The sequence below is a fragment of the Podarcis erhardii genome, assembly GCF_964252035.2.
Source record: "Podarcis erhardii genome assembly, chromosome: W".
NCBI classification, from domain to species: Eukaryota; Metazoa; Chordata; class Lepidosauria; order Squamata; family Lacertidae; genus Podarcis; species Podarcis erhardii.
Window position 1 is genome coordinate 7,874,801 of NC_138506.1, and position 17,613 is coordinate 7,892,413.

Sequence of the window (17,613 nt, forward strand, 5' to 3'; positions counted from 1 at the left end):
GTCCAAAACTCGTCTGAAGTCCACCTCGTGGTAATGGTTTCATAGTATTTGATGTGGTGATATATCATGAATAACAATGCGTGCATGTGCTATGCAAAAATCACAATGTGGGAAAAACCATGAGTTCGGTCATTGCTCCTCTCCTCATTCCTGTTGCTTTGCCACCTCAACTCTCCTCTGCCTTCTGCAGCAAATCACAAGAGCAGGTGCTGAAGAATGCAGCCTACCTGGGAACTTTCCTCATGAGCTTCTTGTTTTAAGTGCAGGCACCAGGCTGGTAGGTGGTTGAGGGAGACGCAGTCCAAGCCAGCTCCAAGCTTCTTGCTGGGAGTCCCTTTCCCCTTCCTTCCTCTTTCTTTGGGCTGTCTCTGCCTGCCCACAAGACCCTGACACCCGAGCCATACCAGGGTCCTCATAAGAGCAGGAAGCCCTTTCGGCCTTGCCTCCCCAGGACCCCCCCCCCAGTTGCTGCCCGGCCCTGCCATTTGAACTGCTGCTGCCCTCAGCTGGGGCTCTCTTGGAAACTGCTGCTAGTCCCATGGAAAAATAAACTGGGTTATTTACTTCTGAGTTAAAGAAAATGAAAATAAGCCTTGCCCTCTTGTTTAAGCTTCAACAACAACAACAACAAATGTAGTTATTATTATATTTGTACCCCACTCATCTGAATGAGTTGCCTTAGCCCCTCTGGGTTGCTCCCGAGAAATATAAAAGCATAATCAAACATCAAACATTAAAAAGCCTCCCTATACAGGACTGCCTTCAAATGTTTTGACATATGACAGGAGGGCGTTCCCAGGGAGGGTGCCATTACCGAGAAGGCCCTCTGCCTGGTTCCCTGTAACCTCACTTCTTGCAGAGAAGGTTCTCAAGAGCCGGATCCTGTGTCCAGGCTAAACGACGGGGGTGGAGATGCTCCTTCAAGTGTACTGGGTTGAGGCCATTTAGGGCTTTACAGGTCAACACCAACACTTTGAATTGTGCTCAGAAACGTACTGAGAGCCAGTGCAGATCCTCCGGAACCCGTGTTATATGGTCGCAGCGGCCGCTCCCAGTCACCAGTGTAGCTGCCACATTCTGGATTAGTTGTGGTTTCCAAGTCACCTTCAAAGTTAGCTCCATAAACAGCATGTTGCAGTAGTCCAAGTGGGAGATAACCAGAACATGTACCACTCTGGCAAGACAGTGCACAGGAAGGTAGGGTTGCAGCTGGTGTACCAAATGGAACTAGTAGACAACTGCTCTGGATACAAAATTGACCTGCATCTCCATGGACAGCTGTGCATCTAAAATGACCCTCAGATTGTGCACCTGGTCCTTCAGAGGCACAGTTACCCCATTCAGGACCAGGGAATTTCCCACACCGGCCCTCCTCCGTCCCCCAATACTTCTGTCTTGTCGGGATTCCACCTCAATATATTGACTGCCATCCATCGCCCAATTGTCTCCAGAGACCCACACAGGACGTTCACCGCCTTCACTGGTTCTGATTTATATGAGAGGTAGAGCTGGGTATCCTCATACTGATGAACACCCAGCCCCAACCCCCAGATTATCTCTGTCCACGGCTTCATATAAATTATTCTGGGCAACCTTCTGAGCTCCACATGCCGGTGGTAGGTGGGGTGAGGCAAAAATGAGTAGGGCAGCTAATGTAAATGTTACCTCTGTGCAGCAGGCCAGTTTCCATATCCACACATGACCTTCCATATCCTTCATCTAGGCAAGCAAGAAGTATTATCAGAGTGAAAGAACACATTCCTGCCAGGCAAAAACTCTCAGGGAGGATGTGAAACATGGTTTGTGGAGGGTTATGGCCAGGGGAGAGTCCTGAGGGCCAGGCAGGGAAGCCTGGAGGGCCACATCTGGCTTAGGGGGCCTGTGGTTTCACCATTCCTGGGCTAATGATCCTTAAGGTCCCTACCAACTTTATGATTCTATGAATGCAGGAGTGATAATAGGAAAGCTGAGCACTGAGGGGTGGGGCAGGGGAGGCACCCCATCACCAGAGGCTGTTTGGCTCAAGAAATAATGTGTCAAAAACGCAACCCACACAGGCTTCACCATTTTCAAGCAGCCACTCTGCTTTAATGTTAGGGTGTCGTTTTTCAAGAAAAGTCTCTGTCCAAGTGAGAAGAAGCTGTGACCCCACTCCCAAATAACAACCAGAACAACCCACCCTACCAGCTCTGTTAGCACCCTGGGTATTCCTAAAGGTTGGTAGTGCTGGATCAATGCAAGCCCATTCCACAGGGAAGGGAGGGGAGAGTACACAACTAAAGCAAAATGCAATAGGAAAGGCGTTCTCAAACTCAGCTTGGCCTGACCAGAGGGTGTGTGCATGTGTTAGGAGGAGGCAGTATCCCAGAAGCGCATCAAACCATGCCCTGATCTGTGGCGGAGGCCCAGGGGGTCACAGCAGGCTGCCTTCCTTGGCTGCGGGAGCTGGGCAGGGCCAATCCGGCAGAAATGCTCCTTCCCCCTACTCTGCCATCCAAAGCTTGAAAGTCCTGTCATAAGAGCATGTGGCGATCAGCTGCCCATCCAGGGAGATGTCCAAGCCCATGACTTTGCCCTCGTGTCCTGCCAAGGTTTTCAGCGGGGATGAGCCTGGGTGCGTCCAGACCTTGGCTGTGTTGTCGTAAGATCCAGTAAGCAGGAAGTTGCCATGATTTGCTGGGTGGCGGAAAGAGAAAAATAACAGGAAGTGGGGAGGAGGACTAAGGAGGCAATATAGAGATTCACCACTTACAGCAGGGGTGAGGAACTACAACTCCCATCGTCCATGACCATTAGCTATGCTGGCTGGGGCTGATGGGAGTTGGGAGTCCAACAACTTCCAGAGTGCTACCAGTTTCCCCAAAACCTTACCCAAAAGCCAACCATAAGCAGGGAACGGGGGATGCAGGAAGAGGGAGGGTGAGTGACAGAGCATACAGGCTATTCTCAAGAGCCAGTGTATTTGGGGAGGGTGGGGAGCGGTATATATCCAAGTCTTGGGAATCTATGTTGCACATGGAAACCACAGACAAGGTACTTTTCAACCCATTATATATCCTCAGTTTCTGGGAAAAGGCCTTAGCAGCTACAGAGACTTACGTTCAAACTTCACTCCGGTCACCAGGTTCTGATGGGCAGGGATGGTGTAGATGCACTTTCTCTGGCGGAGATCCCACACTTTACAGGTGTTGTCGCCGCTTCCAGTGGCAATGTGGTACCTATGAGAAGTACGGAAGAGGAGGAATTCGGGTTTGCGTGCAAGGGGGTTGTTCCCAGTTTCAGCCCTATTCATAATCCTACATGATTATGAAAAAGCTTTAATAAAATATATTGGAGGAGGGGGGAAGGCTATGTACCCATCATACATTTAAAGCACACGGCTTCTGCCAAAGAATCCTGGGAACTGTAGTTTACTAAGGGCATAGTGAATTATAAGCTCTGTGAGGGGGAAACTAAAGTTCCCAGGATGATTTGGGGTGGGAAATGTGCTTTGAATGTATAGTGTGCATGCAGACTAAATTAGTTCCATTAATTTCAATTAATCTACTCCGAGCAGAAGTTAGTTCTCTGTGTGTCAATATTAAGACCTGCACCCCAAGAGGGGATGGCAAATTGGTTCTTACCCGTAGCACCTTAAAGACCAACTAAGTCAGTTCTTGGTATGAGCTTTCGTGTGCATGCACACTTCTTCAGATACACATGGTGTATCTGAAGAAGTGTGCATGCACACGAAAGCTCATACAGTGGTGCCCCGCAAGACGAAATTAATTCGTTCCGCAATTTTTGTCGTCTAGCGAATTTTTCGTCTTGCGAAGCACGAAATCCCATAGGAATGCATTGAAAATCAATTAATGCGTTCCTATGGTCAAAAAAAGTCCAAACAAAGCCAAATTTGGTACAACAACAGTTTATTAACTGCTCTTTAAAGTCACACATACTGTAAAGAGCAGTTCAAAAATTGAAGGGAAAATAAATTAACTTTATAAACATGACAGAAAAACATTTAAAAATCAACAAAGTGTACAGTACATTTTCTAAGACTCTGGGGGACCACTCGAAGAAGGCTCCTCTTCCACTCTTTGCTTCTTGGTCAAGAACCTGTCCATAGTCTGCTGCTTTATCCGCCTTTTCAGCAGCTCCCTGAAAGACGACATGACCCTCGTATCATAAAAGTTCCCAGCGTCATGTGCCACGTGCTTCTCATGGTGGTGTAGATCTGCAAAAGTCTGCACCTCCTTCCACTTCTGGCAAATGTCCCTCAGTCTTTCGGAGGACAGCCGTTCCTCAGTTGCTTCCTCCTCTTCCAGTGAGGCCTGCTCCTGCACAGCCTCTGCCTGCAGTTCGACCAGCTCCACGGTGGTCAGCTCGTCGTCGTGCCCCTCCACCAGCTCGCAGACGTGGCAGCCTCTCCATGCCTGACCCTCTCCAGAACTGGCAGCCTCTCCATGCCTGACCACGCTGTGGATGCCAGATCTTGTCTTGAACCGGTCAAACCAACCTCTGCTAGCCTTGAAGACTTCTGGCTCGGCTGAGGTTCCTGGCTGTTCCCGGATGAGGTCAGCGTGCAAGGCCTTGGCCTTCTCACAAATGACGGCCTCAGACACTGTGTCCCCTGCACGCTGCTTCTCTTCTATCCAGATGAGCAGCAACTTCTCGACCTCCTCCAGGACAGCTGGGCGGTTCTTCACGATCCTGGTGACTCCCTTGGCTGCATCAGTCGCCAGGATCTTCTCCCTCATCTTCAGGATGGTCCCGATGGTCGATGGGTTCCTGCCGTACTCCCTGGCGATGTCCGTCACACGCATTCCGCCGTCATGCTTCCAGATGATCTCCTTCTTCATTTCCAGCGTCACCTTCTCCTTCTTCCTCTCGCCGGCCACCGCAGCAGCAGTCTTCTTGGGTCCCATGGCAGCACAGCTCCTACCTTCGTAAACTCAGAAACAGAAAAAAAAAATCAGTGATGTGCTTCAAACCCAAAAAATACAAAAGCAGCCAGCCACCCACCACACAGAAATTAAAACCCAGAACCAAGGCCTTGAATCCCAAGCACCCCAACCCCAAATCCAAAATCCAAAAACCCCCAAAAAAGTTTTAAAAGTTTAGCTTACCAAATGGATGAAAGAGAAGTTCTGGAAAAGCTTCAACAATCAACCACCGAAGTCCTCAGAAACCTCAAATGGCTGCAAAATAAGTTTAGGAAAAGCTTCAAAAATCACCAATGTCTTCAAAAACCTCAACTGCTCCCACAGACACGCACCAACCCACCCACAACACAGAAATTGCAAACCCCTCCCCAACTGCTCCCCCAGCCCCTCCCCAACTGCTGCAAACCCCTCCCCAACTGCTTCCCCATCCAGACAAAAAAAATTTTCAAAAAATAACAACATGGCCAGCACTCAGAAATTCAAACTCAGAAAATTTTTCAAAAAAAAACAACCTGGCCCAGTGGTCACAGAAAATCATAAAAATTCCCCAAAAAACCCCACATGGTCCCAGATTTCTGCAGAAACCTCCCCAACTGTTCCCCTAGCCAGCCAGCACTCAGAAATTCAAACTCAGGAAAAAAAAATTGAAAATAAACAACCATGCCTAGTGGTCACAGAAAATCATAAAAATTCCCCCAAAAACCCCACATGGTCCCAGATTTCTGCAGAAACCTCCCCAACTGTTCCCCTAGCCAGCCAGCACTCAGAAATTCAAACTCAGAAAAAAAAATTGAAAATAAACAACCATGCCTAGTGGTCACAGAAAATCATAAAAATTCCCCAAAAAACCCCACATGGTCCCAGATTTCTGCAGAAACCTCCCCAACTGTTCCCCTAGCCAGCCAGCACTCAGAAATTCAAACTCAGAAAAATTTTCCAAAAAAAACCAACCTGGCCCAGTGGTCACAGAAAATCATAAAAATTCCCAAAAAAGGCCCACAAGCCCCCAGATTATCGCAAACCCCTTCCCAACACCAAGTCCTTGAATCCCAAACACCCCAACCCAAAATCCAAAACCCCCCAAAAAAGTTTTAAAAGTTTAACTTACCAAATGGATGAAAGAGAAGTTCTGGAAAAGTTCTGGAAAAGTTTTGGAAAATCTTCAAAAGTGAGCAAAGTCTGAGAAAAGGCTACCAAACCACGTGCTAACAGTTGCTCCTCGAAGTCAAGTCGCAACTGCAGCTGCTCAAGCTAAGCACCCTTGGTTTTAACGGTTTTTACACAAAGGAAACAAAGTCGCGAGACGTTTTCGTTTTGCGAAGCAAGCCCATAGGGGAATTCGTCTTGCGAGGCAAATCGCGGACGAAAAAACTTTTCGTCTAGCGAGTTTTTTGTCTTGCGAGGCATTCGTCTTGCGGGGCACTACTGTACCAAGAACTGACTTAGTTGGTCTTTAAGGTGCTACTGGAAGGAATCTGTTTTGTTTTGACTATGGCAGACCAACACGGCTACCTATCTGTAACTGGTTCTTACCCGTTAGGGGAAAAGTTGATCCCATAGATCTCCTTGAGATGACCCTCCAAAAACATGATACAACGCCCTGTGCGCAGATCCCACACGCGGCCAAATGCATCAAGGCCACTGAAAGGAAGAGAAAAATGTCAAACAATCTCTTTCTCACACAAACCCCTTCCCATGCTTCCACTCTGAATAAGAGGCATCACTTAAAGCCATCTTTGGATCTTCTTTCCTCTTTAGTTGCCACCTAGGCTGGATGCCTCTTAACATCACTAAACAGGAGCCAAAGGAGCTTCTGTGAACCACAGTTGTTAAATTGGAGCAAAGCCTTTCTGCAATGCAGCTTGGATTGCCTCCCATGTTACTACCACCTCCTGTCTGCAGATCCAAGGTTTTGCAAGCAGGACCCAGATCTGACCTACCTGGCAAATCACATGTAGCAAAGTCTAATTAGCACACTTTGTTTGCATAGATTTAGAATATTTATAATGCACTTAAATCAAAAAGTTATCTAAGAGGAGTACAAAAACTGAACGTGAAACATAGCTAAAATCTACAGAACAATGAAAAAGCAAATATACATAAAAGCCATTGGCATTATAAACACGCATAAAAATAAGTAGAACTTTAAAAACAAAGTAACTAAATTATGCACCTGGGTAGGCTTGTCAAGCCAAAAAAAAAAAAAGGATTCAGCAGGTGCCTACAACTATATAGCTTGCTTAATGTCAATAGGCAGGGAGTTCCAAAGCATAGTTACGTGACAATGAAGGATCGACTCAATTACAAACAAGCTAAAGCAAGAGCTGCCCAGATCAGAATTTGCAGATTAAGAACAATGATGGGGCAAATCTTAATATTGCCCTAAAAAGTTGAAACTTTTATTTTAATGAGTAGTATAAACTCAGGAATACAGTCAAGCTATTAGGAACAAAGGAAGTTTCCTAGAAATGAGTCAGTACATTGGTCCATCTAATTCAGTAGTGTCTACACTGACTGGCAGCTGCTCTCCAGGATTATAGATAGGAAGATAACCATTGGGGATTGAAGCTGTGACTTTCTCCGCGCAGAGCAGACGCTCTTATCGAAGCTATGGCCCCTCCCTCATTAGAATTTCCACCCTGTGACTTTTTAGCTCCAGGAGTGAAGACTTGCGTGGGATCTTCTGAAGGTAGAATCCCAACCAGTTCTCTCTCTTTTCTGGCATTTTAGAACTAGCAAGAATGAGCATCATTACTGACTGGCTGATACTTGCTCAGTGACACCCCCAGGGAGGGTTAGGACTTGTACATGCATGTAGATTTACCCAGTGGCAGAAAGGGAGCCGTCAACATGGAAGGTGATGTCGTAAGCTCCTTTGCTGTGCCCCTCCTGGTGCAAGATTTCCTCCTGAGCCTCCAGGTCCCACAGGCGCCAAGAGTGGTCATAGCTGCAGGGGGGGGGGGGAGGTGGAGAAGAGACAAAGACTCATGTGAATATCTCACAAGGCCCCAACAGGTCCCCATCCGCCCCCCCCCCCCGAAGTTCAAGCAGGTGGCTGGATTGTCTATCCTGATCTCCACTACAAGCTAAGACCATGGAATTAATCTAATCTGCCCCTGGCCCCCACAAACTTAAGACGATCAGCCAACTGATACAGGGATATGCGTAGCATTTAGGACACATAATTCAATTCTCTGCTCAGCATTGGGATCTTCAACTGCAGCTTCCTCCCATTCCGACCTCTCACTTTCCAGTCTTGTGTAATGAGTGCTGGGCTGAGTGGAAAGAAGTAACATATCACAAGGGGATGACAACAACTGTTTTTCTATCGAGGGCAGAATTATTTCGAAGGTAACCCATGGTGGTGGCATTGCCAGTGGTGGTCAGACTACTAACAATGGAAGGAACTCTCTTTTCTTCCTGTTCTTTCTGCTGCTCTCTGCTCTTCCTCTTTCTCCATCACATCATTTCCCTATTTATTCACCTCCTTGCTACCCACAATAAATTAGACCAGGTGCCATGTGTGGCCCTTTGGGCTGCACCCCCTCCTCTGACTTACCAGGTGGTGCCCAGAAACCTGCCAGAGGGATGCCATGCCACCCGGGCTACTCTCGCTGTGTGTCCCTCGATGTCAGCCACTGGTTCATCACTGAAAGAAACACAACATCTCACGGCAAATTCTTGATGATGCTGACTGTCCCATAAGAGAGACTAAAATAAAGAGGCAGCAATACAGAATAGGAGAAAGGAAGGTGCGATGGGTGGCTCCAGCTGGCTGGCTGGAGGACAGAGGGGTGTGTGTGTACAGAAACTAATCTGCTGTGTGAAGGTAAAATTTACAGTAGTTACTCCACCCACCACTGGTAAGTGACCCCCCTGAAGGGTGCCCAGAAGAGAAAAATGTTTCAGTTGTTATTGAAAGATTCACAGACTAGCTTGGCTTTATCCAATGACTTTATTAACAGCTCAGTCATAGTACACTACTGTATAAGATTTGTACACTGCTTGCTGCCTTTCAAGCCTAAAATATGTTGTGATGGGTCTTTGCAAAACTAGTTCACAAGGAAACAAACAATGCTGTCTCTGACTGGCTGCAAAAATACACAGGCAGCTTGGGATGCTTCATGTAGGCTACTCACCATTGTTCCCAGGGCTGCAAAGTACAAATATTAAAGTAATCCAAGGGCGTTCAGAACAGAAGGGAAAACCCTGCCTGCCCAAGCAGAGCAGTTGTGGCTCAGTGGTAGACACACTCTGCAGGCAAAAGAATCCCAGATTCAATCCCTGGTGTCTCCAAGTACGGCTGGGAAATCCTCCCATCTGAAACTGTGGAGAGCCACTGCCTGTTAGAGCAGACAACAGTGGCCTTGAGAGGCAATTAGTCTGGCTTGCTATAAAGCAGCTTCCTATGGGGTTGTATTCAATTCAGTTCATTTCAGAGTAGACCCAGTAAAATTAATGCATGTCCATGCATTTCAATGGGTCTACAACCCTGTGTTCCAAAAGAAAGCGACTGGATAGTGAACCAGTAACCTCATTGGCAGGAGGAAGTCCTAATACTTCCTCAAGTATAAGAGTTACTAGACCAGCTCCACTTACTGTAGCTGCTCTCTTCAGTTTGATTGAGCCCCCTTGTTGCTGGAATGATCCAGTCCTGTACACGCAACCCTGACTTTCTTAAACAAAAGGTGAAGGAACTCAGGGAACTCCAGAAGGAAGCCTAGCCCAGTGGGGTTTGAATTTGACATCAATATAACAAGCCACAGAATGGCCCCAGAACAACATGTTTTAAAGCTCTTCTACTTGTTCCTTTTGCGGCTGTGTCTTTACTTGCCCCATGTTATACAAGATGTCAGGGGTGGGGCAGGTGTGGCTTGGCAAAAATGGTCCCATGGGCCATATCAGGTTCCCTGCCAGGCCCAGTCAGGCCCATGGGCCACAGGTCCCTTACTGTTGCAAAAGAGGGTCTCGAGTTCAACAGGTGGGAAAAAATCTATCACTAAATATGAGTTTGAGCAAAAGATTCCTGCATTGCAGGGGGTTGGATTCAATGACCCTTGTGGTCCCTTCCAACTTGACAATTCTATGATTCTATGACCTCACAGGCACCCAAGACTGAGAGAAGGAGTGTGAATTTACCACCACTGATGCTTCGGCCCACAGCAACAGTATCTGACAGAAATAAACCTCTTCCCTGAGGCCCAATTAAAGAATCTGCTCTCTCTCTGTTTCCTTGGATAACGCACTGACAGAATCAACTGCCTTCCCCAAGAGTCACAGTGCCTTGACTGTTGGAACAAATGCAGCCTATCTGGGGACATAGCAAGACAAGAGGTGTAAAAAGTAAGACAAGTATGACATGGGGGAGAAGTGGGAACCCCCCACCTCACAGTTTGGGCCGGGGGGCACAACCAATAAGCCAAGCAAACTCGTGTCTCTATAAAGCTTTAGAAACAGTAACACAGAAAAGAAGCCTCATTATAAGGAGAGAGGAGCACTGCTGGATCAGGCCCCCAAAAGCACCCACAGCAAAATAACTCTGGGAACTATAGTTCACCCTCACAGGAATATAATTCCCAGCACTTTTAACAAACTACAGCTCCCAGGATTCTTTGGGGGGAGCCATGTGCTTTAAAAGTATGGTGTGGTCATGCCCCTGCCTCAATCACTTGTGTTAGCTTTTTGTTTGTTGCAGAAGGAGGTTAAACAGGAAGCCATTCTTTAATATTTTTCTCTACCACCTGCAGCAGCCAATAAAATAAGGAAGGGAAGGCAACTGATTTTCCTGGGCCCAGGCATACCTTTCAAGACTCCAAAGTTTGACAGAGCCATCTGCTGTGCATGAAGCCAGGTTAACGTCCTTCTTGTCCAGGGAGATGGTTGCCTTGGGGTGAAAGACAATGGCTCCAACGTTGGTGTTGTGCCCTTGGGAACAGACGAGACAGACAGACAGTTTGAGAGCCAGCCAATTTTAAGCTTGCTTCCTCTGTCTGAGTCTGGGCCTCTTCCTATTGCTCCGAAGAGACTCTTTGACTGGGAATCACTCCAAATTTAGTTTTTGTGCTAAAGCCGGGGTGGGGAACCTTGGCCCTGTAAGCCAAATGTGGCTCTCAAGGCCTTCCACTTTGGTCCTTGGCACTCTCCCCACACTAATTCACTCTTTCCCCTCAGGCCACACACTTCACTGTCCCTGCTTCACGCCCTTCTTGAGTGTCTTCTGCCAGCCCGGATTGCATCCTTGAATTCTGAAAATGACTCTGGCTGGCCTGAATGGAGGATGGCTGCATGCCAATAGTGGGAGGGGCCAAAAGCAAAAGAAGGTGGAGCAACAAATGCAGCTTTTCCCTTTGTATAGTAGGCTACCTGCCTTCACACTCCCATTTCTAGTCTCCTTCCAGGCCTGATCAGAATTCAAGGCCACATTCCACCCAAGTAAAAACACTAAAGGAGGGTGCCAAGCAGGGTTGGTGCAGTTTGAAGAGAGCCCCAAGGGCCAGAGAGGCTGTGAGGGCCACATGTGGCCCACGGGTCTGACGTTCCCATGCTCTGAATTAGTCAGCAGCTAAGCAGTGGACCTATAGGATATGACTCCCAACACTGATTATTAGAGTCCAGGCTGTCTTCCAGAAAGGAATGCCATCTCACCCAAGCCCAAGGTGGACAAACAAATAAAGGAAAAAGTTTGCACAGCACCACTCTCAAAATTCATAGCCTCCCACCCATGTAGCCTTATGCTCCTAATTAGCCATATACTGTAATTGCTCCAGTCATTTGAGGGAAGATAAGAGAAAAGCAGGCTGCTTTGGCAATGGGTGCGGTGGGAGTCAGATACTATACCTCGCAAAGTGTGGATGAGATTACAATCCGGCACTGACCACAGTTTACAGAGGCCACTCCTGGGAGAGGAAAGGCAGAAGGAAAACTGACTGGCATTTTATTTTATCTTAAAATGTTTTCTATCCCTTGTCTTTCTGTTTTACAAACAAAACCAATCAAACAAAAGCAATCAAGGAAGCTAAGAGAGTAAAAAAAACCAAACACATATAAAAACCAAGCAAAATTCAGTTGCAAGATAGCAAGTCTAAAAACAACCTTCAACAAAATGATAAAATGCACCCACAGAACTATCACATTCTAAAAACTACTCCCACAATAGCCTTCCAGAGCTTGCTAATTGCAGGGCGTTGGACAAGATGACTTTCGGGATCCTTTCCAGCTCTACAATTTTATGATTCTATGACTGCCCCAAACAGCTCAGGCAGCCTCTCCTGTGCACTATAGGAGAACTTAGCAGGATTGGGAGGGACATAATGAAAAGCAGAACAAAGTTTACCAGCAAGCTGTAGCCAGGAGCTTGGAGTTGGGGCTGAAGTTGCAATAGGAGATAGGGCGGTCGTCTCCAATTTGGCTGCAGAAATTATTCAAAGACTGAAAGAAAAACAAAAAACAAAAGATAATATTTTGCCACCAGAGGAACTGAAGGGCTCACTAAAATGAGATGGCGCTGAGATGGTAAAGAAAAGAGATGACGTTTCCTGCCCAGGCTGCTCCCCCACCTCACCCCCAGTAGTGTTTTCTACTGAGCTGAATTGTTGGACCCATTTAGTGCAATGTTACGTGCTCTGAACTGGCAGCTGAATTCCAAGCAACCAGCAGAAATCTTTCCTTGTCCAGGTGTCTTTGGAGATGGAGATGCCAGGGAGTCAACCTGGGATCATCCACATGCAAAGCATTTGATCTACCATTGAATTATGCTGAGGAGGAGCAGAGGCACAGAAGCCTTCTGCAAGCTCATTTGAACCTCCGCATCTCGGGGGCCTTCTGGGCTGCAGCAGCCCAGTGCCCAGAACTTTTAAGTCATAGCAGAGACGGGTCCCACTTACCCTTAGAGATTTGTGCAGCTCCTGTTTCTGGGAAGTCCGTGTGGCCTCAGGGACCTCCTTGAGCAGCCGGACTTCCTCCAATCGATTCATTGCCCTGTGAAGGGAACAAAAAATAATGCAACCAGGTCTTGCCCATATTCAACCCTTGCAGAGGCCTACAAGTTGTAATGGTGACAATTCTTCTGCCACGTGCCATCTGTCTTTTGAGCTGGGTTTGAAATCCCCCATTTCTCAACCATCACCACCACTCTAGTTAGGGACAATAGATATACAAGGCCTCATCAATGTTTGCGTTAGCATTTCTCAATCCCAGCCCCTTACCGAGGGAGGGAGTAGTTGGCGATCCACAGTCTGGCCGTCTTCAAGGTATTTGGTCCCTCGTGGTACCAGGTTTGCTGATACTAAGAGAAATGAAACATTAAAGGGGTGGGTATCTCTTGTGAGACTTGGGTAGTATAGTGGGCACACATTTATAGCTAAGGGGAAAGGTCGGAGCTCAGTGGGAAAGTGTGAGCTCCCAGGGTTTGTGAAGACTCCCATTTGAAACCCCAGAGCTGCTGTCACTCATAACACACTTTAAAATTTATTACCTTCTCTTTTGATTTCTTGGACTTCTCATCATCTTTTTTGGTCTTCTTCAATGCGTCTGTGCCAACCACAGACAGAATGTTACGTAGCCTGTTGAGAAATAAAGTGAAGATTAACTTGCCTTTGTTTATATGAGTCACATCAATGAACTGGAAAAGGAAGTGAGAGCAAGTCAATTTCATCCTCTCTCACCTCTCCCTCCTTTCTGCAGGGCCCTCTCCAAAAAGTGTGATGGGCTCCCCGAGGGCTCGTAAGCAGGCCTTGACCTCAGAGTCATCTGTGGAAACATTGATTTGCCTGGCACGCTTCCGGCGCTCAAACTCTGCCAGGACTTCTCCCTGGCGCTCGCTGATGTGCTCTTCCAAGTCAAAAACTTCACCTGATCATAGTAGAAAGCCAAAGGTTATAGGAAATACAACCCCAACAAGACCCTACAAAGCCTCAACACTTGACCCTCACTTCAAAAGTTTGCTTCATTCCAATGAATGAATTCAAAGAGCAACAATATGTGGTATATGCTGTGTCACCTCTCTCTGCTCCTTGAGTGTCCAGGTCAAAGCTTATGTTATCAGTGAGGCCTGTGGCTTAAGACTTTGATCTACATCCCTCTTTTCAGCCAAAACTGGCTCCCCAAATGGCTTAAAATCAAAATTCATACAAAGGCACAATGTAATTAATGTTTTGCTGGGGGGGGGTAAGAGAGCACAATCTCTTATGGCCACTGGCAGTACACATTTTTATATCCAGAGGGAACAAATAGGATCTGCAGATGCGCAGGAGCTGGCCAACAACCATTTGTTCCCCTGAAACGAAACCTAAGCAGAGTGTACCCACATTGATCTGCTGCCACCTGTGACACTCCTTCTCATCTAGTGTTTTGCTTCTTGCTACCCCTATCTAGATTTAAATTATAAAGACCTCAGGGCAGGGATTTGTCTCTTGCTTGCTTTCTCCTGTAAAGAACTACAGTGGTACCTCATGTTGCGAACCGTCCCCCTTATGAATTCTTCGGGTTACGCGCTCCACTAACCCGAAAGTAGATGCCCCTCGTTGTGAACTTTGCCCCGGGATGCGAGCAGAAACCACGCTCCGGCGGTGTGGCAGCAGCGGGAGGTGCCATTAGCGGAAGCGCGCTTCATGTTACGAGCGGTTTCCGGTTACGAACGGACCTCCAGAACGGGTTAGGTTTGTAACTGGAGGTACCACTGTATGTATAACTGATAGCATCCCTGGGATAAAGATAGCCTGGTCACATTTATCCATGGACTGATTACTATAACGCACTGTACTTGGGGCTGTCTTTGAAGATTGCTTGGAAACTACAGTTAAAGCAAATAAATGGGACTGCTCACATGGAACCTATTTTGCCTGTCCTAAAGAGATACACTGGATTAAAGTTCATTGCCAAGCTCAAGCCAAAGTGCAGATTTTGACCTACAAAGCCCCAAATGGGTTGGGGCCAGGCTAGTTGAAAGATTACCTGTTCCCACATGAACCCACCCAAACATTAAGATATATTCTAGGTCCTACCACCCTTGGAAGTATGGTGGACAATGACACAGGCTTCTTAGTTGTGGCATTCTGTCAGCACCAAGTGAATGCCTTATTTGCTTGCATGTGGTTTTATGTCAGTATCTCGTTTAATCTCATTATGCTGTGTAATGCTTTAGTGTGATTTGTTTTAAAGGACTTCCTGATTTAATTGTAATTTTAGTATTGAACTGTGAGCTTCTCTGAGAGCATTTGCTGAAAATGGCCTGCTTACAAGCATTCTAAACAAATTATCAGCCCCACTAAGCAGTTCTTCCCTCCATCCTTTTCCTTCCATCTCCCAGTCAGCTCACTACCATCTCTTACCACTGGTGATATTGATGTTGCCAGCCTCAATAGCTGCTTTGACTGCATCCTTGCCCATCAACCCAGACTCCCCTTTGAGGAGACGCTCTCGCTCTTTCTCCTCCAAGCTCCCATAGAAAATCGGGGCTTTCTTGGCTGGAGGAGCATCCCCTTCATCTGAAGCCTTTGTTTTTGAACCCTGCAAGAAGGAAACTCAGCAGTAGCCTAAATGGAGAAGGAAGAGAGCAAATTTGGATTTCCCCCCACCTGCTGTCATGGGCTGGCTTGATGCAGAGAACTGGGGAAGAAGGCTCAGAGCCAGGGGGGCAGCGATGCATGGTCAGAGGGAGAAGAGGCAACAGGCTTTAGTGAGCAGGAAGAGACATGGGGCAGAGAGCAGTCCAGACTGAGGCAGAAGAGGAGGCTGGAGAGGAATGGAGCCAAAAGGCAGTAACCAGCTCCCCTCCCTCTATACTCCTGACTCATGACATCTGCCCACATCTGACAGCCCCCACCCCATCAAACAGTACATGAGACAATTTTGTTTTGAATCCCAGCATACTGTTAATCATTAAGGCTAAAACCCTAAGCCCACCTCTGTGGGAGTCAGCACTACTGAACTCAATAGGACTTTCTTGTGAGTTAAAATGCCAACAGTGTCCTTCAGCTCTCTATATTGGACAAACAGGCCAGACCTTACGCCAAAGAATAAACGGACATAAATCGGACATCAGGAATCACAAGACAGAGAAACCAGTAGGAGAACACTTCAATCTCCCAGGACATTCTATACAAGATCTCAAAGTAGCTGTTTTACTACAAAGGAATTTCAGAAATAGACTGGAAAGAGAAGCTGCTGAATTACAACTTATCACCAAACTTAAAACCATGGAGAAACCTGGTCTGAACAAAGACCTTGGATTCTTATCTCATTATACATGACAAAGCCATTTTTCACCTTTTCACCCCTTGCTTTTTCCTGTAAGACCTATTGCAGTCGTTAAGAGTCGTCAACAGGCTCATCACAGCTATCTGCCAATCACCCATTCCCACCACCCTTCTGAGTAATACCCCTCCCCACCTTCTCACTATATAGAAGGGTCTGGAAACTTCTGTTTCAGTGTATCTGAAGAAGTGTGCATGCACACGAAAGCTCATACCAAGAACTGACTTAGTTGGTCTTTAAGGTGCTACTGGAAGGAATTTGTTTTGTTTTGACTATGGCAGACCAACACGGCTACCTATCTGTTTCTTGTGAGTTGACATTGTTAAGGATTATACTGTTTGGTAATATATTTATTACAGTGACTAACATAAAATATTCCACAGGAACAGTCATGTTAGTCCATGAGTATCATGGTACAGTGGTACCTCAGGTTACAGACGCTTCAGGTTACAGACTCCGCTAACCCAGAACTAGTACCTCGGGTTAAGAACTTCGCTTCAGGGTGAGAACAGAAATCACACGGCGGCAGCAGGAGGCCCCATTAGCTAAAGTGGTACCTCAGGTTAAGAACAGTTTCAGGTTAAGAATGGACCTCCAGAATGAATTAAGTTCTTAACCCGAGGTACCACTGTACTTTAGAAGCAAAGGAAATCCATGTCTTGCTCTGAGTAGGCCCAATAAAACTAATGGGCTTTAATTGGTTATGTTTATTCATTTCAGTGGGTCTGCTCTGTGTAGAGATAGCACTGGATACAATCCTAACTTATATATATTTATTTATTTATTTATTTATTTATTTATTCTGGCATAAACTTTCATGGACTACAAGTCCACTCTAATAGGTGGTTTTGAAACAACAACGTTTGTTAGTCTTTAAGGTGGCAAAGAATGCCTTGTTGTTTTAATGCAGCAGAAATATTAGAACTCTTAAAGCATAACATTTTGCCTTTTGTGGCAGAAGCTGAAGCGTTGAGTTGCACCCAACTCAGCTCAACTGAAAGAGGAGAGCCACTGAAATTAACAGCCGCAAGCGAGTCATATTCATTAATTCAAATGAGTCCAACCTTGAATTGAGCTTTAGTTGGATACAATCCGTTACGCTCTAAAAACTTTTACTACCGACGTGAGGTTACGTTAGTCACTGCAGTAAATAAGTAGACACTGGTGTCTTTCAAACAGATTTTTCATTTTATCATTTCTATGAAAAGATACACGTTTTTTAAACTAAGAAACCACATTCTATCCCAGTTTCAAGCCCCCTGCCTTATTCACCGCGGCGATCCGTGATGCAGCCATGGCGCTTTCCCGACCCCTGCTCTCAGACCGGGGCTCTGTAGTGGGGGAATCACACGCAACGGGCTCCCCACAAACACTTCCGGCACAGCGGCTTCCCCCGCCCTTGCGGAGCGCCACAGCCAATGATGCCTTTCCATTC

At 46.6% G+C, this 17,613-nt stretch overlaps 2 protein-coding genes across 4 annotated transcripts; both read right to left on the bottom strand.

The window, feature by feature from the left end:
• Positions 1-2,059: 2,059 nt before the first annotated feature.
• On the bottom strand, positions 2,060-17,501 carry LOC309333211 (U4/U6 small nuclear ribonucleoprotein Prp4). 3 transcript variants are annotated; one of them, XM_081846628.1, is made up of 14 exons: positions 17,451-17,501; positions 15,254-15,431; positions 13,589-13,775; positions 13,399-13,486; positions 13,130-13,209; positions 12,809-12,902; positions 12,259-12,353; positions 11,763-11,821; positions 10,727-10,850; positions 8,485-8,574; positions 7,750-7,872; positions 6,459-6,566; positions 3,100-3,218; positions 2,060-2,676 (listed from the first exon to the last, which is right to left on the bottom strand). In XM_081846628.1, exons 1-14 carry the CDS (start codon positions 17,472-17,474, stop codon positions 2,483-2,485), a joined length of 1,563 nt encoding a protein of 520 aa, XP_081702754.1. In that variant the 5' UTR covers positions 17,475-17,501; the 3' UTR covers positions 2,060-2,482. The 3 variants fall into 3 exon arrangements, with proteins under 3 accessions (XP_081702754.1, XP_081702755.1, XP_081702756.1); XM_081846629.1 differs by lacking the exon at positions 17,451-17,501 and adding an exon at positions 17,243-17,407; XM_081846630.1 differs by lacking the exon at positions 15,254-15,431 and having other exon boundaries at positions 17,451-17,490.
• Positions 3,544-6,052, bottom strand: LOC309333159 (putative CENPB DNA-binding domain-containing protein 1; the record flags this gene model as incomplete). Its single annotated transcript, XM_081846561.1, has 3 exons — positions 6,034-6,052; positions 4,421-5,180; positions 3,544-3,587 (listed from the first exon to the last, which is right to left on the bottom strand). The coding sequence occupies exons 2-3, from the start codon at positions 4,905-4,907 to the stop codon at positions 3,544-3,546; spliced, it is 531 nt and encodes a 176-aa protein (XP_081702687.1). The 5' UTR covers positions 4,908-5,180; positions 6,034-6,052.
• Positions 17,502-17,613: the final 112 nt, after the last annotated feature.

What these genes read in the sequence shown, in the direction of transcription:
- LOC309333211 (XM_081846628.1), bottom strand. Translation starts at nt 17,474, where the DNA reads ATGGCTGCATCACGGATCGCCGCG. An exon ending in CCAAGAAATCAAAAGAGAAG is followed by an intron (nt 13,210 to 13,398) that starts GTAATAAATTTT and finishes CATTTCTCTTAG; the next exon opens with TATCAGCAAACCTGGTACCA. An exon ending in CTCCTGGCTACAGCTTGCTG is followed by an intron (nt 11,822 to 12,258) that starts GTAAACTTTGTT and finishes TTCCTCTCCCAG; the next exon opens with GAGTGGCCTCTGTAAACTGT.